General features: G+C 46.7%; 1 protein-coding gene and 1 pseudogene across 1 annotated transcript; one reads left to right on the plus strand and one right to left on the minus strand.

Annotated features, from left to right (window-relative positions):
- Positions 1-351: 351 nt before the first annotated feature.
- Positions 352-1,597, plus strand: LOC129506772 (heterogeneous nuclear ribonucleoprotein A1-like; annotated as a pseudogene).
- A 9,069-nt stretch (positions 1,598-10,666) lies between these two features.
- LOC129506604 (transmembrane 4 L6 family member 1-like) lies at positions 10,667-23,182 on the minus strand. The gene is made up of 5 exons (XM_055320369.1): positions 23,012-23,182; positions 15,941-16,003; positions 13,419-13,567; positions 10,908-11,091; positions 10,667-10,741 (listed from the first exon to the last, which is right to left on the minus strand). Exons 1-5 carry the CDS (start codon positions 23,180-23,182, stop codon positions 10,721-10,723), a joined length of 588 nt encoding a protein of 195 aa, XP_055176344.1. The 3' UTR covers positions 10,667-10,720.
- Positions 23,183-24,699: the final 1,517 nt, after the last annotated feature.

The raw sequence follows: 24,699 nt of genomic DNA on the forward strand, positions 1-24,699 counted from the left end.
TGCCAGTCTCTGGAAGGCAAAGCAAATGTGAAGAACTAAAATGGAAGGAAATGAATTCTCAGCACCACAGCTCACCAAAGAGATAGGTTTTTAAGATCAAAATGACAAAAATTGTTGAAGTTTGTGTTTCCCAGATCACTTCTACCTAATAGAGATATGAGTTACTTTCTGGCTTTAAAATCAAGCACACTCACCACCTGTTAGTGATGACTATATCATCATGTGTCTTTTGCCAAAATAGGCCTGTTTCTGCTCCATTGGCAGTTGCCTGAAGCAGAAACAAAGCAAGCGCTTTCTGCCCCTGGACGCCCCCGAGCAAGCATCGTTAAAGTCTCCCCTCCCACCGCCGTCATGTCTAAGTCAGAGTCTCCCAAAGAGCTCGAGCAGCTGCGGAGGCTCTTCATTGGAGGTTTGAGCTTCCAAACAACCGATGAGAGTCTGAGGAGCCATTTTGAGCACTGGGGGCCGCTTCCGGACTGTGTGGTAATGAGAGACCCCAACACCGAGCGCTTCAGAGACTTTGGGTTGGTCACGCAGGCCACCGTGGAGGAGGTGGACGTGGCCATGAACTCAAGGCTGCACAAGGTGGACGGAAGAGTCGTGGAACCAAAGAGGGCTGTCTCCCGAGAAGATTCTCAAAGACCCGGTGCCCACTTAACTGTGAAAAAGATTTTTGTTGGTGGCATTAAAGAAGACACTGAAGAACATCATCTAATAGATTATTTTGAACAGTATGGGAAAATTGAAGTGATTGAGATCATGACTGACCGAGGCAGTGGCAAAAAGAGAGGTTTAGCTTTTGTGACCTTTGACGACCATGACTCTGTAGACAAGATTGTCATTCAAAAATACCATACCGTGAATGGCCACAACTGTGAAGTAAGGAAAGCCCTTTCAAAGCAAGAGATGGCTAGAGCTTCGTCCAGCCAAAGAGGCCGAAGTGGTTCTGGAAACTTTGGTGGTGGTCGTGGAGGTGGTATTGGTGGGAATGACAACTTTGGTCATGGAGGGAACTTCAGTGGTAGAGGTGGCTTCGGTGGCAGTCGAGGTGGTGGTGGATACGGTGGCAGTGGGGATGGCTATAACAGATTTGGTAATGACGGAAGCAATTTTGGAGGTGGTGGAAGCTATAACGATTTTGGCAATTACAACAATCAATCCTCAAATTTTGGACCTATGAAATAAGGAAATTTTGGAGGCAGAAGCTCTGGTCCCTATGGTGGTGGAGGCCAATACTTTGCCAAACCACGAAACCAAGGTGGCTATGGTGGTTCCAGCAGCAGCAGCATCAGCGATGGCAGTGGCAGAAGGTTTTAATTACTGCCAGGAAACAAAGCTTAGCAGGAGAGGAGAGCCAGAGAAGTGACAGGGAAGCTACAGGTTACAACATATTTGTGAACTCAGCCAAGCACAGTGGTGGCAGGGCCTAGCTGCTACAAAGAAGACATGTTTTAAACAATACTCATGTGTATGGGCAAAAAACTCGAGGACTGTATTTGTGACTAATTGTATAACAGGTTATTTTAGTTTCTGTTCTGTGGAAAGTGTAAAGCATTCCAACAAAGGGTTTTAATGTAGTTTTTTTTTTTTGCACCCATGCTGTTGATTGCTAAATGTAATAGTCTGATCATGACACTGAATAAATGTGTCTTAAAAAAAAAAAAGAAGAAGAAGAAGAAGCAAAGCAAGCAGGGATTTTCCTTGAGAATCTCTGTAAGTATGTGAAAAAACTCCACCAGCTCTGGTGTCCACATGACCCGACTGGCTTCCAGGCCTTCTTAATGTGACAACATTCTCCAGGGGCCTTGAACTGACTAGACTCTGTGTCTTAGAGCCTAAGTCTTCTGCCCCAGCCCACATTAAATAAGCAAAAATCTTTAAAAATTTAAACAAAAATTAAATTTTTAAAACTTCAAAAAGTTTCATTGGCAGCATTTTCATTGTGTTCAAATCTGTAAATCTCAAAGAATCACCTCTTCGCTTCTAGCAGGACTCTGACCAGAGCCACCTTATCTGAGAGGTCTTCCTGGCCACTGAGTAGAAATACCAACGTTCCTTTGCCCTGCTCGCATCATGACTCCCTAACCCGGTTGCCCTGTTTATTTTTCTCCATAACACTTATTAGCACTTGATAAGTTCATTGTTTTCCATCTATTTCTCCTTACTTACAAAGCTTCATGAGCGCAGGAACTGTAAGTTGTTCACCGATCTATCCTCAGTATCTAGAATGGTTCTTGGTACATAGTAGATGCTCAAAAAATATTATGGAATGACTGAATGAATAAGTCGCAGCTGACTTCTAATTACATTAGTCTATCACATATTCTGAGCCCATGCTGACCTTTAAGCTGTGTACATACTCAAAAGCTTTCCATTTAATTAATTCCTTTTCTAATATCTTCCTGGCTGCTACATGTTTGCTGTTATAGCACTCCTGACATGTGGCAGAATTTTCTTTGATTTTGAGAATCCTTGCTATTGTCAAAGACTTCAGCCATTAGAATGTACAACACGATCCTTTCCTTTTCATTTGTGAACTCCTTTTTTAAAAAAAATCTCTACCTTTGTTTCCATTGAAGGACAATCCTTTCCTTAATAATCTTAGCAAAGCCTTCAAACTCCCAAGGCAAAGGAAACAAAAGCAAAAATAAACTATTGGGACTTCATTGAAATAAAAAGCTTCTACACAGTAAAGGAAATAATCAACAAAACTAAGAGGCAGCCTACAGAATAGGAGAAGATATTTGCAATGACATATCTGATAAAGGGTTGGAATCCAAAATATATAAAGAGCTTATAAAACTCAACATCCCCAAAACAAATAATATAATTAAGAAGTGGGCAGAAGACATTAATAGACATTTCTCCAAAGTAAACATCCAGATGGCCAACAGCCACATGAAAAAATGTTCATCACTTACCATCAGGGAAATGCAAATAAAAACTACAATGAGATATCACCTCACACCTGTCAGAATGGGTAAAATCAACAATACAAAAAGCAAGAGGTGTTGGCGAGGATATGAAGAAAAATGAACCCTTGTGCACTGTTGGTGGGAGTGCAATTTGATGCAGCCACTGCAGAAAACAGAATGGGGTTTCCTCAAAAAGTTAAAAATAGAGCTACCTTCTGATTCAGCAGTGGAGCTACTGGGTGTTTACCCAAAAAATACAAGAGCACTAATTCAAAGGGATACATGCGCCCCTGTGTTTGTAGCAGCATTATTTACAACAGCCAAGATATGGAAGTAGCCCAAGTGTCCATCAATTGATGAATGCATAAAGGAGACGTGGTATATTACTCAGCCATAAAAAAAAAATGACATCTTGCCATTTGCAGTGACATGGATGGAGCGAGAGAGTATAATGCTATAATTAGAGAAAGGCAAATACTGTTTGATTTCACTCATATGTGAAATTTAAGAAACAAATGAGCAGAGGGAAAAAAAGAGAAAGGCAAACTAAGATACAGACTCAACTACAGAGAACAAATTGCTGGTCATCAGAGTGGAGGTGGGTGAGGGATGGGTGACCCAGGTGATGGGGATTAAGGAGCACTCTTGTGATGAGCACCAGGTAAGTGCTGAATCTCTATATTGTACACTTGAAACTAAGGTAACACTGTAAGTTAACTAACAGGAACTTAAGTAAAAACTTAAAAAGCCAAAAAAAAAAAAAAAAACCAAAAAACTATTTGAACATAGCAACATGCCCTAACAATATGTCAGAGAGCAAAATGACTATTAATACCACCTCGTGCTGGTCAAGAACACTTTGGCTCTGGAATCCAGCTTTTTTTTTTTAACATTTTATTTTTTTATTCAGAGAGAAAAAGAGAGGCAGAGACACAGGCAGAGGGAGAAGCAGGCTCCATGCAGGGAGCCCGACACGGGACTCGATCCCAGGTCCTCAGGATCACACCCCGGGCTGCAGGCAGCGCTAAGGCACTGCATCACCGGGGCTGCCCTTTGTTTTTTTGTGTGAAAGTTTGTACGTCACAAGTTCACAGATAGCAGAGCTTCTCTCCTCCTGGATGTGCATCATGTGAAGCCGCTATCCCTCACACCAGGCCTCTTCACTGTGCTTCTCGGAGGTTCTGAGAAGTCCTGCTTCTTCTCTGTGCTCCTGCTGTGCCCTCAGCCCGGGATGGCCTCTCTGGTCCACTTGTCCAGCTCAAGTTCCTCTCCTCCTGAGGCTACCCTTATGGCTCCAGCCCACCACACAGAGCCTTCTCATTCTTTCCTCTCTACTGACTGGCCTTATCTCTTCAATGAGGATACGAGCAGCAAGATTCCATGGAAGAAACCCTTGGACCTAGAGTCAGAAGGTCAGCTTTGGGCCTCCTCTCTGCCTCACCTTGGGCAGCTACCTCTGAACCTTGGTTTCCTTCTCAGTAAAACAGGGATCACCATTTGTTCCTGGACAATTGATGCAACTGTTTTAGGGTCAGATACGATTGTGTGGGTAAAGGGCTTTGCAAATGATCCAGCCTTTGCAAGGATCCCAGACATTACCATCATGGGATTTTTGTGTCTTATGCTGAAGAAAAAAAAACAACATTCTATTATTTTCCTTTATTCTACATCCAATACTCTGAATACTGCTGTATCCTGGTACTGATTGTGTGGAGGCTTTTCCCACATGAGACAATTCTGCAACAGGAGCTGGGTGTCCTACAACTTACTCAATCCTGACACTATCTACTTGGAGAAACCATCAGGTCTCACAGGTTAGGATTCTAGTCCCAGAAGACTGTCCTCCCTGCCACTTCCAACTTCAGGTGCCAATCGAAAGCATCTGTGCATCTGACTGGCTAAAATCAGAGGTTGCCACAACGCTTTCTCTGGTTTGATTAATTTGCTCAACTGGCCCACAGAACCCAGGAAACCAGTTTATTTGCTAGGTGACCTTATAAAGGATATAACTCAGCAACAACCAGGTGGAAGAGATTTGTAGGGCACGTATGTGGGAAGGGGCGTGGAGCTTCCATGCCTGCCCTGGGTGTGCCACCCACCCAGTACCTTGATGTGTTCATCAACACAGAAGCTCTCCCAGCCCTGTCCTTTTGGGTTTTTGTGGAGGGCTCATACCCAGGCACAGCTGATTCAATCACTGACCACTGGTGATTGACTCAACCTCCAACCCCTCTGCCCTCCCTGGAGGTGAGAGTCGGGGTGGTAGTGCTGAAAGGTCCAACTCTCTAATCATGTGGCTGGTTCACCTGACAGTCCCCATTCTTAGGGGTTTTCCAAAAGTCATGTTATTAACATAAATTTAAGTGTGATTTGAAAGGGGCTCATTATGAGTAACAAAAGATGCCTTGATTGCATCGAAGGGTTTTTTGGGAGCTCTAGGAGACCAAAATATATATATTGTTATTACAAATCACAAGAGCACAGTGCTGCATCTAGAACAGCATGGCCCATGCCAAGAACTTCACATAAACTTCAGCTGAAGGGTGATAGCAAGTGATGGAATATATTCTGCCGACAGTTGCAAAATAAAACTCCTCTCGGATTGGCTTTGTTTCCTATATCGACATTGGGCCAGGGTGCTGAGAGAGAGAGGAAGATGAAAAAAGGGAAGGTGACTTTCAAAGAGCTGTGCTTTCAGTCTATATAAACTACGTGGTATATGTACATTTCCAGAACTCCTTGGCAGATTTGGAATATTCGGTCATTCACTCTTTCATGTATTCATTCACTAAACATTTATGGAGAGCCTGTCATGCCCTGGGCACTGGGGAGACAGAGAAATCAGTCCTATCCTGCATCACAGCCAGCTGGAGGAATCTGGCATGTGAACAAGGTGGGTGTGACAATGGGGATATGGGAATGGAGGGGTCACCTGCTCAAATCAGGGGGTTGTCAATTATCCTTGGGGTATTGTTTGCATGCAGGGTCAGAGGGGATGGCAGGCATGCAATGGCACATGATGGTAGGGCAAGAAAGCATCCAATGCAAAGGAATGGGTCTGACTGTATTATATTCCTGCACCCGCATTCTCAGTCACTTTAGGGCTGCTGCTGGTTTCTCAGGGGTCAGGGGGCATGGATATTGTCTCTATGACCTAAACTAACTTCTTTTGACCCCCTCTCAGCACACTACCTTGGTGGAAAAGGCTGAATGAGGAAGCCTATGTAATGAGCCCTTGTGTCTCTTGGTTGTGACGATGCTCAGACACGGGCCCAGCTAGTTGAGTCCGCCTCAAATTATGGATGATTTGGGTTTTCTAGACTGCCACTGGGGTAGGTGGAGAAGCTCAAAGACTCTTAATCAGGGAAGCCCATTTTCCTTTTTCTTTTCTTTCTTAATAACTCAATAAATCCAATAGAATTTTAAATGTAAAAATCATATATTATTTAAAGCAAATAAAAATGAGCACGGGTATGCTCATTGCTCCTGGAGGGTCATTGCTTCTAGCTCTCTTGGTAGACAGAGCCAGGAAACACATGGATAGATAATAATCTTTACGTATCCACAGATTTGTATTTTTCTACTTACCCATCTGCATCTATATGAAGCTAAACATGAATTTACACTGATGTCCTTGACTCTGGCTCAGTAGTACGTGGGTCATTCTAGCCCTCCCTCCTTGCTTGTCTGAAACTTCTTTCTTTAACACTGAGATACCTGCTTCCCACAACCTACCATCCAGTTCCAGGGTACAAACAGAGCAGCTTTGGATTCATTCATTCCTACCTCTCAGAGAAACAACTTTGGAGTAGAGTTGGTGTACAGTTCCCTTGTTCTTTAGCCTTACTGTTTCCAGGCAACACAACCTTCTCCAGATTTTCTCAAGCTACTTCGGTTAGCTTCATTCCCAGCCCCCCTCTCCAACACACACAGCCTACAGTGCAAGTCCCTGTGTTAAAATTATTTCAGACCACTTGACTTGGAAGAAATACTGTAGGTTGGTTTGTTGGTGAGCCTTGACCCCTGACGTTTCTCTCAAGTAAAGGTTAGGACTTCAAGAGCATTTCACCAGACATGGCAGTCTTCTAGAGGGTTTCTGCAAATGATGAACCCAAGTTTTTCACATATATTTATCATTATAACAGTTTTCCTTGCTTATTCTGGAAAAATGTGAAAATGCTCATACTCTAGAAGGTGTAAAGAGTGAAGTGGGAACAGTTTCTGAACTCACTATGGAGAGCTATTTTCTTATTCCCAATAACATGTGTATCATATTCTAAAAACTATTGTTTTGAATAGTTTTTACTGAAGGAAAAACAATTTTAAATGTCCAGAAGGTAACTTTGAGAAACATCAGTCCTCAGTGGTCTGGAAAACATCAGTTTCTCCTGAGAGGGTGAGGAATTTTAAAAGATGAGATTAGAAGTTCCCCCAATTCGGCCAATCCTCTGGGGTGGCTGTGCAGTGAGATTTTTCCCTCCACTTAGACTTTTTCTTCCAGAACTGAGAGCCTTTTCATCCTTCCTTTCTCCAGGCACTTTGCTTTGGCACATAGTGGCAACTCAAGAAATAAGTGTGGAGTAGCTAAAGACTAGACCTAGGTCAGCCTTGAAAACCTACTTAATTTCAGAGTTATTTTCTACTTGGCAATAAACACTTTTTTCTTTTTCTTTCTTTTTTTTTTTAGTGGCTTGATCATGACCATTTCATGCTTGGCCCCACACTCTTCCCTCCCTCCAAAGCCACTTGCAGAGCACTGTAGCAGAGCTCTGCCGCCTTTATGAGCTGGGCTCCACCCCAGGGCGGCTCAGTGCCCCCTCCACCCATTTTACTGGCTGCAGAATGTTTGTACTTTGGTGTCTTTAACAGCGAGTTCCTTTTACTCACCAAAGGAAGAACCACAAGAGGGACTTTTGCCAGAAGTAGAAAGAACACTTTTCTCCTCCCTTGCTCCAAATCCATCAATTTACACAGAGGGTGTTTCAATGAGGAAAAGCTAATAAAGGTCTTTGCTTTGGCTTTTTTTCCCCTCCCAGGGAAATAGTACTTATAGCATATAGAGCCATCCCATCTGGTGGACCAACTGTCCTAAAGACTTGCCCTTCTTCCTCACGGGGTAGTGAGGTCAGAGTGCTGTCAGGGCTCAGGGAGGGAGCAATCGGGTACTAGCCCATTGCTGGGCTCATTGCAGGGCACATCTCTTCCCTGGGGTTGTGTATCTAGATTTGTAGCAGGAAGCTGAAGGGAGAGCCTGCGTAAGCAGGGCAGCTGGGTGACAGCAGCGGGGCCACCCTGTTCAGTTGAGCAGGTGGTTTCTACACAAGGCAGTGTGTCCCGGAGATGGAGGGGGAGGGCGGTGGGGAGTATTGAAATGAAGTCTGTGCCCTGCTCACCTGTCCCCTGGTGTGGGGCTGTGTCTGAGTTTCCCAGACTAACAAACTACCACCAACTGGGTGGCTTAAAGCCACAGAAATTTTTCCTCTCCCAGTTCTGGAAGCGACAAGTCTGAAATCAAGATGTCAGCTGGGTCTGTGTGGAGGTTCAGAAGGGGAATCTGTTCGTTCCATGACTCCCTCCTTCTGATGGTTGCTGGCAATCTTTGGCATTCGTTGGTCTGTGGCAGCCTAACTTCAACCTCTGCGTCCATCTTCACACAGCCTTTTCCCTGTTGTGTCTTCTTCTTTTTTTTTTTTTTATAAGGACACTGATCATATTGGGTTTGGGGTTATAGTCCACCTAACCCAGTATGACCGCTTCTTGACTAACTACATCTACAAAGACGCTATTTCCAAATAAAGTCACATTCTGAGGTTTCTATTAAACATGAATTTTGGTGGGGCAAGTGGGGTTGTAGGGTGACATGCAACTCCTACAGGCTGCATCAACCTGGACGAGAAGGTGCCTTTTAAAATTTGCCGTTGCCAAGCTATATCCTCTGCCCTTTTTCTAATGTGGGCAAAAGTGCCATTTGAGCTGGCAGGGGTCCAGGAGATCTTCTCTGGAAGCAACCAACCATGCAGGATCAATTAGTTGGCAAGTTTATAAAGCAGAGACCCTGTCTGATGCCTCCTTGGTAATTGTCATAGCTTGTATGGTACACTGGGCTCCCACAGATGTCTGTTGCCATGACGGTAAAGAAACCTGACAAGAAAACTTCTGATTCCAGATATTACACAATGTATTTTCTCTTCTCTCTCTTCTCTTCTCTTCTCTTCTCTTCTCTTCTCTTCTCTTCTCTTCTCTCTCTTCTTCTCTCTTCTCTTCTCTTCTTCTCTTCTCTCTTCTCTTCCTTCTCTTCTCTTCTCTTCTCTTCTCTTCTCTTCTCTTCTCTTCTCTTCTCTTCTCTTCTCTCCTCTCCTCTCCTCTCCTCTCCTCTCCTCTCCTCTCCTCTCCCCCTTTTCCTTCCTCGTCCCCTTCCTCTTCCTCTTCTCTTGTTCTTTCTCTTCTCTACTTTTCCTTTTTAAAGCATAGGTGAGTAGTCCTTAACCTGTTTCATCCTATAGTTTTCTGCTTCGCTGGTGGTTTGGAAGTCTCTTAAATTCTCATGGGTTAAGTGAGGTAGGTTCTAGTTCATCACTGAGTTATGCAGTGTTTCTCAAAGTGTGCTCCATGGGATCTTAACACCGTAAAAATTGTTCCAGGAGAAAAGGAATTTGTGGTCAAAGAGACCTGGGCAACTATGTGTTTACTATGCTCTTCCTGGAGATTAGCAATATCTTATACTGGCTTTATAAAGGTTTTGACAAGTCCTGTAGTGAAGAAACGTATTAAACTTTGTTTAATCTTTGTTTAATCCAGGGTATCTTAAATTAACTTGACAGCAGAGTCCTCCGCACCCCTTATTTTGTGAATGAGTAACACCTATTATAATCCATGGACCTAGTCTCTAAGCAATAAACTCAGAACCACTGGAGAGTGGTTAAAAATATAAATGGTGAGGGACACCTGGGTGGCTCAGTGGTTGAGCATCTGCCTTTGGATCAGGATGTGATCCCAGGGTCCTGGGATTGAGTCCTACATCAGGTTCCCCTCAGGGGGCCTGCTTGTCTCTCTGCCTATGTCTCTGTCTCTCTTTCTCTGTGTCTCTCATGAATAAATAAATAAAATATGTTTTTTAAAAAAAAGCATATAAATATTGAAATCAGGCTCAAATTCAAAACTTAGATTCATTAACTTTGGACAAGTAACTAAACCTCTTTGAGGATGTTTCCTCATCTTAAGATGGTGTTAAAATGACACTTGCTTTATAGGATTAATTGAAATAATGTAGATAAAGTACTTAACACAGAACCTGGGATATAGTAATGAATTTATTAAACACCTACTGTTAGATTATCATTTATTATTCTATTATTGTACAGTCTTATGACATTGTGTATCATTCTTACACGTCATTTGAGGGAAATGATAATATTGATTTTTTTTTAATTTTTATTTATTTATGATAGTCACACAGAGAGAGAGAGAGGCAGAGACATAGGCAGAGGGAGAAGCAGGCTCCATGCACCGGGAGCCCGACGTGGGATTCGATCCCAGGTCTCCAGGATCGCGCCCTGGGCCAAAGGCAGGTGCCAAACCTCTGCGCCACCCAGGGATCCCAACAATATTGATTCTAATAAAGAAGATAAAGTTTTCAAAACCCTTATCTTTTTATAAAAATCTACTCTAGAAGGAAAGTTTTTTTTTGTTGTTGTTATTTTGTTTTCTCAGCTTCTCAGAACTCTGGGGATTGACATTCACCAAATCCAGTTCTTCAGAACCTGAGGAAGTCTTCTTTATGTGTCAATCATTTGTGATTTCTTAGATCAGGAGCCAGTTATGTCCACCTGGAAAAAAATTAAGCCCAAAGTGTCAAAAGAAGTTCTGTATTTCAGAAGGCATTTTCTAGTTACTGGCTTACCTCTGAGAGTGTTGGGATTGGAGTAGGAGGGAGATAGAGCAAACAGATCTGGGGAAATGACTTGAAAATTCCTGGGTTCCAGAAGCACTGACCTGTCCTTTTCCGACACATGTACCGCAGAAGATGTTACAGAGTCCACTGGCAACTTGAAGAAGGCAGAGCATAGCTTCCAGCACACCGATGCCCAGGAGAATGGAAAGCAAATCATTCCAGAGGATGATATGCTCAGGCTCCTGGCAGGTGGCCCAGGTCAGCTGGTTGAATAAGTAGTTGTCCCTGCAGGACAGAGGAGGAATGTTAGCCTGGCCTTGAGGGACAGGAGAGGGAGGGAACTGCTACCTACACATATAGAGAAGCATGAGTCTAACACAGGTGCTTACAAAGCTTACAGCGTCTTGTTGCTCTCATCTTCATAAAGACAGCAGATTTATTATTGCCCATTGGTTGGAGGGTTGAACATATCATCTTTCCCTCTAATAGCACAACAGCTCAGCAAGGCATTGTAGGTACATATGTAGCCACACAGGAGAGCATATGGAGAAGCAGGAAATTGTGTGATACAAGATTTTAACTGCTGTACCGATCTTAGAGGCAGTTAGGAGTGGTTAAGAGCTTGGGCTTCAAAATCCCATGGACCTAGGTCCTAATTCCAGCCCCTTCACTATGTTCTAGGCAATTTTCCTAAATGTTTCCAAACATCAGATTCTTTATATCAAAAATGGGGTTGATGATGGCATTAATTCTATAGTGTGATTGGGAGGATCAGGTTAAGGTGTTAGCACAGCCCTTGCCATGTAGTAGGTGATATATTTTAATTACATCCCAATCATTATTATGGAAAGGGGAGATCTGAGGGGTCTCAAGTAACTGGAGAAGACTTCAGAGAGCTGGAGTCACCTGGCCTTGAAGGAGCAGCAACAGAGGGAAGAGCAACGAGCTGTAAGAAGACATACTGTGTAAGCAAAAATCATGAGTCAAATTTAGTTGGACAGAAGGAAATGGAATAGGTTTTTCAGGCCATAGTTCATGGGGCTATGTATTATTTGATATCCCTGTCTCTATCTCTACCTTTACCCATATATCCATATCCATTTCTATTGGGTTCCCAATGAGATCACAAGTTTCTTGAAAGCAAAGTTTCATGGCCTTGTCAGCACTTTTACATTTCACAGAATCCCTTTGGCAAATGTCTAAGGATTGAAGGGCAAAATGGAAATGGGATACTTGTTGGAGGTAAAGGGTGCTGGATAGGTTTTGGAAGCGGGTGATGGCAGTCTAGGTGAACAGCAGTGGCCAATTCAAGATATACTGTTGAGGGAGGATTGGTAGGACTTGGCGATGGACTCAATGGAGAAAGTAAGAAAGGAGAAGAAAAAGATGACTCACAGGTTGTAGGTGCCATCTAATGGGCTGGGGATGACCAAGAAAGGAGATTTGTGGGGGAACAGCAAGGGGTTTGGACGTATTAATACTGAAATGCTGTGAGGTGTTCAAGAGGCAATTTCAAGAAGGCTATTAGGTATTTGGGTTAAGAATTCAGATGAGGGATCCCTGGGTGGCGCAGCGGTTTGGCGCCTGCCTTTGGCCCAGGGCGCGATCCTGGAGACCCGGGATCGAATCCCACGTCGGGCTCCCGGTGCATGGAGCCTGCTTCTCCCTCTGCCTGTGTCTCTGCCCCTCTCTCTCTCTCTCTCTCTCTCTCTCTGTGACTATCATAAATAAATAAATAAATAAAAAAGAATTCAGATGAAAGATCTAGGCTAGAGATAAACATATTGGGATTATTTACGTTTATAGATGGATGGTTCTGAAAGCCATGGGGACAGATGTGATCTGCTAGGGAGACAACACAAAATGAGAAGAGAAGCAGGGTCTCTCTCAGTCTTTGGTGCTGGGTTTCTTATTCCTTTAGGAAAACAAATGGGTATCTCAGGGCCCAGCCATGTCAGGATATTTATGCAACCCCAAGTGTGGTAATTGTCTCTCCAATTAGAATATAAGCACCTTGCAAATAGGCAAGTTGCCTTATCTTTTCTCTGTACTCCTTTCTCACATGATGGTGCCTAGCCAGTACTATGCAGGTCCTCAGCACCTACCCAGTTGAATTTAATGATTAAGGTTAAAGAAGTCAAGCTATCGTATTGAATACCGTAGCTGGATGTAGCTTCATTATAAGCTATTGTATTGAATACCATAGCCAAGGGCTCCTTGTCTTGGCCAACCACCTCCCAGATACTCCTGCTTTGGGAGCAGGTGTGGAGAGAGGAACAAGGGAGTTACTGGAGGTAACTCGCCACATTGTGAGGCAGTCAATACTGAGAGCACATGCTCTTTGTGGTTATCAGCCGTATCATCTTTAGATGGTGGACACTGGGATCCCTGGGTGGTGCAGCGGTTTAGCGCCTGCCTTTGGCCCAGGGCGCGATCCTGGAGACCCGGGATCGAATCCCACGTCGGGCTCCCAGTGCTTGGAGCCTGCTTTTCCCTCTGCCTGTGTCTCTGCCTCTCTCTCTCTCTCTGTGACTATCATAAATAAATAAAAATTAAAAAAAAATTTAGATGGTGGACACTGACCCAAGGCCCACTGACCCAATGCTATTCACTCCATGGTGTTATGCCTGAAAGGGTAGGTATAGGTTCCACTGCCTGCGTCACAGAAGGGGCCACAGAACAAACCGAGTAAAGAAATGGCCACATGGTACACAGCCTCCATTGTGCCCTGCATGGCCAGAAGCACAGGAAACAGCATCTTCTGTAAAACAATTCAGTGCCATGGTGGGGAGAGGGAGGTGCTGGTGCTTTCTAAAGACGCATTCCCCAAGTTTCCTGGTAAATTGAAGACGATCTGAATCTTCTCTTGTAGATACCACAACAGTACATTGGTGTTTTTGTTTTCCATCCCAAATGCACAAAGCATAGGGTAGGAGAGCTGAGAAACCCTCCGTCCATTCACCTGCCCCAGCTGCAATTCTAAAGAAATGAAATCATTCACTACAAAATGTGAGCGGGAAATGCAACTTATTCATCATTGAACTGCCAGCGCCTACCGCCTGCCCACTGCCTGGCACAGAAATGAGGTGTGCTGCCAGTCTCCTCATCTGCGCCCATGGTAGACATCCGTAATTGATTCCAGCACTCTTCCCCACCAGCCCTGGACAAGGCCTCCCAGGCCTCCACAGAACAAGGGGTCCATCAGTTGGTGTTGGCACTCTAAAGGAAACCTATTAGCCCTCTTGGTGGGGGGTGTTCAGCAAATGTTTGTTGTATGATTGGGTGAGTGGACTTGTTTTTCTAATGGCTGAGTCAGTGACCAACACAGGGCTTTACTGTGTACAAACTCCATAAATACGTGTTGACTGGACCGGCAGGTGAGTGTGGCAGTGATGTGAGTGTCAAGGGGAGGTGACCTTCCAGCATATTAGTGCATTAATGAAATGGAACAAAGCTGATGGACTTGTTTGCTTCAAAGTATGAGCTTTTGTCCCTGTTATGTCCATGTAGTGTCTTTCCTACTACAGGGCCTGAGGGAGGGGGACAGCCGGGCCGAATGGAAGGGCTCGGGGAGCCCCTTGGAGATTGTTCTCAGACAACACAGTGGCTAAGGACTGCTCCCTAGGGAGGGAGCAAGACTGGTGGCTGCAAGAGACAGAGAGGGAGCTTTGAAGCCAAAGAGAGAAGTAAGATGTTGTATGGACTGGAAGGGCGGTGAGCTGCTGGCTGTGATCAGGGACACCAGGAAGCAGTTTAGCATGTGGGAGAGAGCACGGTCCCAGGAGTCAGGCAGCAGAGACTGAGTCCTAACTCGGCCAGTCTTGCCTTCATTTGGAATGACCAGAGAACCAGCTCTGTGTCAGACGTCTGGGGTACGCAGTTGATAAGATCGGGGCCTGGTGCTGAAGAAAGGAGCTTACACTCTTCCTGAGGTTGGCCAGATAATTCCCTAAACGTCCTTTCTGGATCTAAAGTTAAGGCTGTGCAAATCTGGGCAGGCCTTGGATTTAATTCATAACAATCTCATCCTGATCCTTAACTAATTACGTGTTTCCAAATAGGATCATTTTCTAAGGTTCTGGACAGACATGAATAATAAGTCCAGCCTCTTTGGGCTTTTCCTTTTCTAGCTGTCAAATGGAAACAAGTTTGCAAAATTTGTAGGGACATTTTGGCAACTTTTTTCTGTCAGTGCTGGACAGGACAAAGGGCAGTGGTTTCAGAGGGCCAGGAGTCAGGAACAGGAAATAAATACATAATGGGCGAACTTTGAGTGTCAGCCTCTGTTCTTCACGGGGCCATGGAAAGTGTGTCTGTGGAAGTGCTTTGGGAGTAAGATCTCCAACATCCCTTCTGGCCTGAATCTCAGCTCTGTGATGTGTTGCTCCATTGGCTACTGGGGAAATAAGAAAGCCAGAGGATGGGAGAGTCCTTGACTTTCCTGTAGACGGCCGAGAGAAACAGCCCACAAAACCCAGCAGGCTGGTCTAACGGAGCCTTCACAAATGGCTCTCTCCACCCCTCTCTCCAGGCTTGTTTTTCTTGGGATCTCCTGCAGCAGTCCCCATTTCTGTTGGCTAGAGCCCTACATAATATCATTGTGCTTTATTTAAAAAAAGTTTTTTTTAAAGATTTTTTATGTTTATTCGTGAGAGACACACAGAGAGAGGCAGAGATGTAGGCAGAGGGAGAAGGAGGGTCCCTGCAGGACTTGATCCTAGGACCCTGGGATCATGGCCTCATCCAAAAGCAGATGCTCAACCACTGAGCCACCCGGGAGCCCCTATTTAAAAAAAAAAAGTATTTTATTTTCATTAGAGAGAGCGTACACAAGAGAGCAGGGAGGGGTGGGAGACAGAATCTCAATCAGGCTGCACACTCTGTGCAGAGCCCAATGTGGGGCCTGATCCCAGGACCCTGAGACCATAATCTGAGCCGAAATCAAAAGTTGGACGCTTAACTGACTGAGCCACCCAGGCACCCCTAGATCATTGTGCTTTAAAAGGAGGGTACTAGACATTGGTCAATAGCCTATCCTTCAGAGGAGAGAAAGCACACAGCTTTGCAAATAAGCCCTTGTGGGGTGGGTGTGGTGGGAGGGTAAACATTCCGTGGACCCCACAGCACTTACCACACATCTGTGAGCACAGCAGCCCCCTCTGCCTTCTCTCAACAGCATTAGCGCTCGCACCATTACCTGTGGCAAAGAAAATGCTTTTGGAATAAGGGGAACGTTACCTTTTTGGAACAAAGTTTTGAGGTGTCTCTAGCTACTGAAAAATGTCTAATGATTTTTCATTGACTGCAAAATACAACACCAGCCCTGGAGTTTGTGCATGAGCCCTTTGTGGCGTGGTCTTGCCCGGCTACCAGAGCCTCTCACCTCTCCATCATCGAGACCTCTGGGCTCCCAGGCTAGGGCCAGGACTTTGCCTCTGGGCCTTGGAATATCCCTTTCACCCTTTGCCATGAGGTCAACTCCTGTTCACCCTCAGAGGGCCAGTTCACGTGTTGACTCCTGTGGTAGGCTGAACAACGGCCCCTCAAAGGCACATTCACTTCTTAATCCCAGGACCTGTAAATATTACCCTATATTAAAAAAAAGGGTGATGCGGTTGGGATCTTTGTAGGAGGAGTTTATCCTGGTTTATCTGGGTGGGCCCTAAATACAATCACACGTATCCTTGTAAGGGAGGCAGAAGGAGTCTTTTTTTTTTTTTAAAGATTTATTTATTTATTTATTCATAGAGACAGAGCGAGAGAGAGAGAGGCAGAGACACAGGCAGAGGGAGAAGCAGGCTCCATGCAGGGAGCCTGACGTGGGACTCGATCCCGGGTCTCCAGGATCACGCCCTGGGCTGCAGGCGGTGCTAAACCGTTGCGCCACTGGGGCTGCCGGCAGAAGGAGTCTTGAGGAGCTTTGAGGGACGAGAAGGCGACGCGGAGGAGAGGGCACAGATTGGAGTGGTGAGTTCAGAAGCCAAAGAATGCCAAGGGCAGGCCGCCAGAAGCTCGAGGGGGCAGAGAGTGGGTTCTCCCCCAGGGCCCAGAACGTGGGCCCTGCCAACACATTTACTTAGGGCCTCTGGCCTCCAGGACAGTGTGAGCTTACGTTTCTGATATTGTCAGCACCAAGTTGTGGTGATTTGTTATAGCAGCTGTAGGAGAACTACACGTCCTCTCTTTGTCGTTCTCTGTGACCCCCGCCCGGCAGAACGAGTCACGCCTGCCCTCACACCTGCCCATCTGTCCGGTCGCGCTGAGCACTGGGCATCCTGCTTCTCGTGGCCAGGCACGGAGGTCTGGGTCAGCACTTGCCACCAGAGTGCCACCACGGACTCAGGACCCCGTGCCAGGGAGGTGAAGCCTGTGATGACCCACAGTTTCTTCCGGAGGTGTGGGGCGGGAGAACCGCACCCCTGGCTTGACAGGGCCGGGGCCAGGAACAAGAACTAAACAGGTAATGGATGAACTTGACGCTGCCAAAAAATCGCCTCACCCGGAAGGAGGCTCGGTAGCCGAGCTTGCCGTTGCAGGCGTCCGGGAAACCGTCCCCTGGGGAATGTGCGGTCCATGTGCGTGCGATTGGCGCTAAACATGATCATTCCCTGTTTCCCACCCAAGAGTCTGAAGTGGGGTGAGGCAAGCTCACAGGCCCGCCTTTAGAGGTGAGGCAGGTCATTTTCAGTCCGAAAATGTATCCTGGTCGAATAGGGAACGGTGGGCACTGTAGAGAATGGGGTGCGGGTGCAAGCAGAACACACCCTGACCAGAACTGCCCCCCTCCACCCCGGCACTGCTGCTCGGAGCTGTCCCTGTCGTCTGTCTGGGGCATCGTTTGAACGTCAGCCCAGAGACCTGCATTCCACCCCTTGCCGTGCCATACACTAGCTCTGTGGGCTGGATCCAGGTTAACCTCTCTCGCCTCTTCATTTTTAATCTATAAAAGGTAGAGGGATTACAATATTGACATCGAAGTTTCTTCCTAGTTCAGTGATTCAGTTCCTAGGTGCCTTACACGGGGTGCATTTTTTTCTTTTGATTGGAGAATTTATTGTGGGAGCCCTTTCCCTCTAGGAGCCGAGGAGGTGAAGTTATTAAGGGCCTATTCGCCCTCTCTTTCCCTCTCCCCTCCTGGTTTTCTACCTCATTTTCTTTCCCCCCAACAACGATATCAGTCAGATTACGTAGTTGAATTCTTAACCCCAGAGGAGAGGACTATTCGAAGTACCAGAATTGCTGGTACTTCCTGCAGACCTCATGCAAATTACTGAATGACTGTGTGCCCTGAACTGTTTTATGGCATGAATAAAGCATATTAAAGTTCTCAGGAAAAGCTTGACTAGTATAATGGGTGTGTGTGCTTCCCATTTATTCAATGAACATATTTCTTTTTTTTTTAAGATTTTATTTATTTATTTATTAATGAGAGACACACACAAAGAGAGAGAGAGAGAGAGAGAGAGAGAGAGAGAGAGGAGAGGCAGAGACACAGGCAGAGGAAGAAGCAGGCTCCATGCAGGGAGCCTGACATGGGACTCGATCCCGGGTCTCCAGGATCCCACCCTGGGCTGAAGGCGGTGCTAAACCACTGAGCCACCCGGGCGGCCTGTATTCAGGCATATTTCTTTAAATGAAGTGTTTTCACCAAATTCTCAGATTTTCAAAGTCATCTCTTGGTAACTCAGTGCTGGGATCTAGAGCTGATGAGAACCTTCCAGGTAGGAAGAGAGAGGCCAGGGCCCCTGGGCTGCCCTGGTGGTGGTGGTGTTGGGGAACTGCAGTCAGCTTTGGGCCTCAGGTTCCTGTACACTTGTATCCTGGAAGCTGGCATAACACTTCCTTTTGTGAGCTGCTTTTCCTAGTTCTGATAACTCTTCTGGCATCGGGAATTACTTCTGCTCTTCGCTGGGCTTTGGAGGACTCAAAGTTCCCTTGGGTCAAATGGGAGGACCAGCTGGAGACTGTGTGGTGAGGGTACAGTCTGGGTCCATGGGAATCACCGTAGAGGACATGAGTGCTAACTAAGTCTCTCTGAGCACCCTCTGAGGAACACAGTTTGGTGTTTGGAGCAAGCCAGGCTCTAAGGTCAGGCTCAGAATACACTGATGGCTTCAGGCCAGGTGGTCATAACTTGATGTCACCCACTCATGCTTCTTTCAACCTCCAGTGGCCACTTATTCCTCTCTCTGACCTCATTTCCTATGCTCTCTCCTCAACCTTTTTGAGCTGGCTCTAGCTACCCGGTTTTCTGGATGATTCTGGAACTCTCAAGCGCATTCCCAGTTCAGGGCCATAGAACATGCCATTCCCTCTGTTTGGAATGCTCTTACCCCACTTATCACCATGGCTTATTCTTCTCTTCGTTCAAGTGGCTGCTCAAACACACCTCCTCACATTGCATTATGCTGTTTTTTCTTGACTATTTTCCTTCCTAACACTTTCCACCTGACATCATATTATACAGTCAATTATTCATGGTTTTTAGTTTGCCCACTAAGCACTAAGAAAGCAGGAATTTTGTTGGCTTTTTTTCCACTGCTGTGTCTCTCATGCCGAGAACAGTGCTAGCACGTAGTGGGTGCTCAGTAAATGCTTGTGGGTGAAGTATTCAAGGGAAAGAAGCTGCTTGTCAGTGTGGTGTGCAAAGTCATCTGGAATTTTGCCTTAGTCTGCATTCCAGCATCATTCCCTTTGCTTTGTCACTTACGCAGCCCTGGCCCTGCTGCAACAAGCTGCACGTTTCATGCATTGAGATGCATCTCAATCTGTGATGCTCCTATGCCTTTGCACAAACTGCTTCCTCTGCCTGGAACACCCTCCTTCCTTCTCTGCCTGACAAACAGCTACTCATTCTATACAGGACAGCACAGACTCCTTCTTCTCTGGGATGCCTCTCTTGGTTCCCAAAGGTAAATTGTTTCCAATTTTGCAGACCCTGGGCTCCACTGCAGCAGGGACGTACCCCATCGGGCTGGATTATTGATGTGTTTGGCCATCTCCCTTGGCCTGAAGAAGCATAGGAACCATCTCTGCTGGGTTGGGCAGACCCGCACTCACTGTAGTCCCTCTGCTCCCAATCAGGCCCCCAAGGGATCCCAAACCACACCACTGACTAGTCTGAAGCTCTCCCTCCTAGAAGTCTTGCTAAGTCTGCAAATGATATTCCTGTAAAAAACAGACCAGTTACATGAAAAAAAAAAAAAACCCAACAACAACAAACAGACCTGGGGGCTCTGTTTCTCAGTCCCTGGAGCACCCAGTTCAGGGTATGCTTGTCCCAGATGCCCAGCTGTTTAACCGCAGGAGCCTGCCAGCCAGTTCAGGGTTGGCGTGTGGCTCCATGCAAATAGAGAGCTTTCATCCTTGGCATTGGCTTTCCAAGATGACAGCCTTGCTGATGTCACAAGGCTGCCTTCCAGTGACAATAGGAGGAGGCTGCAGGGGACTTCCCTACCAAGGAGATGACATGTGTTGGACATGTCCTTACACACCATGGCAGTGAGAGACTGCGGGAGGAAGTCAGCCCCAAATGGCAGTCTACCTGGCAGGGAGGGTGGGAGGATGGGAAGGGCGGGAAGGGGGGGGTGACTCATGTGGTCCTGTTTTTATGTCTTATCTGAAAAGCAGCACTGTCTGGAGCAGCCCTGCAGGTGCCTCCGTGTCCTGTTCACCAGGATGTGGTGCAGAGCAGGGCCCCTGCTGCCATAGCACCACGCATGCTCTCTTTCTCTGCGTCCTGTGTTGTGGGTACACGTGTGCATCAAGGGTGGAGAGAGGGAGGGAGAACAGGCTCTGGACTCAGACGGGTGTTTTGGTCCCATTTCTGCACTGTGCCGGCTGTGTGACTGTGGGCATGTGACTTAATCAGCCTGGGCCTCACTTCTTCACCCAGATGGAGGGGACAGTGATTTCCACTTTGCAAAGTGGCCGTGGGAAGTAAATGCAATTGTATGTTTACACCTCTGTGCAGGTGCCTGTTACAGTTACTGTCAGAGGGCAGAAACCATGGACCCTGGCTGATCCACAGATCCTTAAAGAGTGTTCGAATGGAGCTGATGCTGTGTAAGTGGTTGTGCTTCCCACTGCCCACGGAGTGTCCCTGGTGGCTTTTGAGATCTGGGTACCCCCCCAGCAGGAAGGAAGTTCTGCCTCCTGTCCTTCCTCCCCTTCTTTGGATCCCTGCTCCTCCCCTGCACTCACTCCTGAGCCCTCTGCAATCTGGAGCCCTGCCAGCCTCAAGACTGCCCAGCCAAGGGCCCGGGGCACACCTCACAGCGCCCCAGATGCCTGGCCGGCCCGCCCCTGACCCTTGCACGGTAGTGGGTGCTGTGATCCCTCGCTCCCTGAAATGTTCTCAACTTTTCTCCTTGCCTCTTTTTGGCTTCGCCTGAGACTTGCCAAGTGTTCTTGCTCAGTCTCCTTCCCACGCTTTCCTCCTCCTTGGAGTCTTTGAATGGGCTTCTGACCTGGGTTCCTTTCTCCCCTCATTCCACTCATGAGCCCTGGGTGGGCCCTCTGCCTCTGGGGTTCCTCATCACCTCCCGCAGTGGTTCTCCATCTGGCCTCTCTCCTGGTCTCCAAGCGGAGCCAAGCTTCCTCTGATCCCTCAGGGGAATGGGGAATCTCTGCCTCCCTCAGGGATCTACCCCATATATCCCCACCGTCTCCCCAGGTACCTGGAGCAAACTGGGACCGCTCTCTCCCCCCACCCCCTAGCATCTTCAGCGTATCAGCTCCACCTTCTAATTTAGCTCCAGTGCACCCTCCTCTCTCCAACCCCAGCACCCCCATTTTAGTGTGCCTTGGAGCTGGTACGTGTGAAGGCACAGAATGGACACTAAAGACTGAACAGCAAAAGAAGGAAAATAAAGAAGAAAAGTGGGAAAGAAAAAGTGGAGAAAGAGGGCCTGAGTCAGGATCCACTCTGCTTTCCTGACAACCAGGCCATGTTTTCCCTCTGGCTCACTCTCTCCCAATAAACTTCATGAGATCCTGCTTTGGGGAATCTAAATTCCCTCAAGGTGCTTGACCTGACTCCCTTCAACAGTTTCTGCATTTGCTTATTTCTATCTTGAGAGAAGTTGGGTGCTGATGGGCCTATAAATCCTCCAGGTGAAGAGAATGAGGTCAAGGGGAGTTCAGTGTTTGCCTGGTGAAGGGGCTGACAGGTGCAAGCCGGCCCTGTGGTCCTTCGGGGGTAAGCAAGGTGGGGGCTGGAGAGGAGGAGCTGATAGTCTGAGCCAGGGAAGGGGGCAGATTGCATTTTACTGGCTGCCAGGTTATGTGCGGGGTGTCCTGTCTATGTTCTCATTTCATGTTCTCTGCTTCGAAATGGCGTGATTCTCCTTTTACTGAGGCTCAGGGAGCGGCAGACTCATGCTTTGATCAAGGTCTTTCAGATTCCTAGGCCAGGAAGGGCTCTGAGCTGAGACACAGACAAGCTTTGCCCTCAGGTATTGCTGATTTAAATGGAAAGATGGCCTCTGCCATCATGGGGGGACAGGTGGTCACTGTGTCTACTGCTGTGTGGGGAAAAGAAACAGGAAGGGAGATGGTCACCTTGTTCTGAGGGTTCTTTGTGCCTGGTGCATGCAATCATCCATTTGCTGAGTATCATCTACTCAGTACCTAAAGGTGGGGGGGTAAATCCAGCAGGTTGCCTGTCTTTATAAATAAAGTTTTATTGGAACAGTAGCTACCCTCATTTGTTTATGTATTGTCTGTGGCTGCTTTTGCCCTTTGGTGGCAGAGGTGAGTGGTTGAAACAAGACCACATGGCCCACAAAGTTGGAAATACTATCTGGCCTTTTACAGGAAAAGGTTGCCAACCCCATAATTTTGCTGAGGGAAGCCTTGATGGGATGTTGAAACCTGATGAACCCGACAAATACTCGGTTATTGTGCTTTTTATAGTGTATCTCTCATGCTATTAACCAGCTCATATTAAACTCTGGTCTAAGCCAGCACTTTGCTAGGTAGGCACTTAGAGGACCAAGGTGAATGGGACCTGAGCTGTTTTCTTGAGGGGCTCATAGCCCACTGGGGGAGTACATAGTTAGATGCTTATAGTACCACATGCCAAGTGTTTATGTATCATGCATTGTGGGGGACAGAGGGAGAGAGCTAGCCATGCTCTGGGAAGGTGGGTGCAAGATAACATGATCGCTTTGTGACTTGCAAAGTAGCTAAGCCTCATTCTTACTAAGAGTCCAGCTTCAAGAAGGCCGTGGAAAAACCAGAACAGGTCTGTAATCTGGGCAGGCTCCAGCACCTGCCCATTGGAAAAGTACAGTAGGAGGTTGGCGATGATGGTCATGATGGCCAAGGCCAAGAGCTGCATGCCCGTGCCGCTGGAGCCCATCTCAGAACACATGGTGAATCTTCCCTGGAAGGGAGAAAGAGAACAACTGATGCCAGAAAGCAGCCTGGTCCAGCCACTGCAGACCCCCCAAGAGTGAGATGCCGAGCCCAGCTCCCCCACTGGACTGGGGAGCTGTCTCCCCTCTCTGGGCCTCAGTTCCCCCCGTAAGTAAGGAAAATATCGACCTCACAGTTGGTGGTGTGTGGATGAAAGGAAGTACAGTAAATGTGAAAGCATCTAATTTATAATAGATAGTTCAGCAGGCTTTCTTTAAAGGATTGGGGGACTGAGGTAATGTTTCGGAACTGGCTGTTACCCTGTTCTGGTTCTTTCACCCACTCCCTGGGGAACTCCCCTAGTGATTATGAATTTAGGTCCTGGATCTAAATCTTGGCTCCCTCGCTTAGCAGCTGTGTGACCGTGATCTTGGGCAAGTTATTTTATATCATTCCCCTTAACTTCCTCATCTGGAAAGTGGGACTGACCATAGCACTCACCTTGTAGGATCGTTGACAGGATGAAAATAAGATGATATATTCAGAACGTTCTCATACAAAGCTCTCAGTGAGTGGCAGCTTCAGAATAAACAACTAAGGGGTTCGGAATGATCTTGGCCTCTCATTTAGGTGGAAAATTTCCTTCCTCATTCTCTTTGTCAATATCGACCCTGGAGATTTCTGAGAAGCTGGGTGGAGGCATGCGGAAAGAGGAAAGGTTTTGCATCTTGTTTTTTTTTTTTTCTCTCTCTGTATCCGATGTTCCTGAGTATAAGTGAGTTGGAACAAACTCAGTATCTCATTTGCTGAGTGAAGGCTGCTGGAGAAGCTTGCAACGCTGGTACTCCAGGGCTCTGGAACATGTGTCTCTGTGACCCAGGGAGGGGTTCCTATTTCTGTTCAGGTGGTCCCCTCTTTTTTTTCTTTTTTCTTTTTTTTAGGTGGCGTGCTCTTAACACTCCTTTGTGCCCATTCTCCACTCATGCCTGAGATTAATGGGCTCATGAATAGTATCTCATTTACATTTACCACCTCGGTCCCCAGACACAGAGGCCTGATGCCGCCACTGACCCTTCTCACGGGGGCAGCCTGGAGCAATTTGCAGAGCCAGGGCCCTCTCTTGGGGGACAAAACCGAGAATGTCCAGCCTTAGCTTTCCACTCCCACAGAAGAGCCAAAGTTACTAAGAAACAATGCCTTAAGCAGGATGATAATGCTTGGGGCTTTATTTCTATCTGATATCCAAATCCACGGCTGCAGAAAGCTGATGCCTGGATGGGGTGCTGCCTCTGGCTCCTCTGTGTGGATGAGGGAGACGGAGACTGCTGATGCCACTCCCATTAAGATCAACAACAGTAGTTACAGTGAGAATGTAATGCTTAATGGGAAATGACCCTTTATGATAGGCAACAACGACACACACAGCTGCTGCTTCTCACCCTAGACACATGCCTGGCGTGATTTCATTCAATCCTCAGAACATCCACTGTGAGGTAACAGCTTTATAACTGCAGGAGGAAACAGGCTTGTAGA

Source organism: Nyctereutes procyonoides, unplaced genomic scaffold (assembly GCF_905146905.1).
Source record: "Nyctereutes procyonoides isolate TBG_1078 unplaced genomic scaffold, NYPRO_anot_genome, whole genome shotgun sequence".
Lineage (NCBI taxonomy): Eukaryota > Metazoa > Chordata > Mammalia > Carnivora > Canidae > Nyctereutes > Nyctereutes procyonoides.

Coding starts and splice junctions, on each gene's coding strand:
- LOC129506604 (XM_055320369.1), bottom strand. CDS start 23,182: ATGTGTTCTGAGATGGGCTCCAGCGGCACGGGCATGCAGCTCTTGGCC. Junction 11,092..13,418: donor TTCAGGCATAACACCATGGA/GTGAATAGCATT, acceptor TCTGTCCTGCAG/GGACAACTACTTATTCAACC. Junction 10,742..10,907: donor CATGTGTCGGAAAAGGACAG/GTCAGTGCTTCT, acceptor ATTTTTTTCCAG/GTGGACATAACTGGCTCCTG.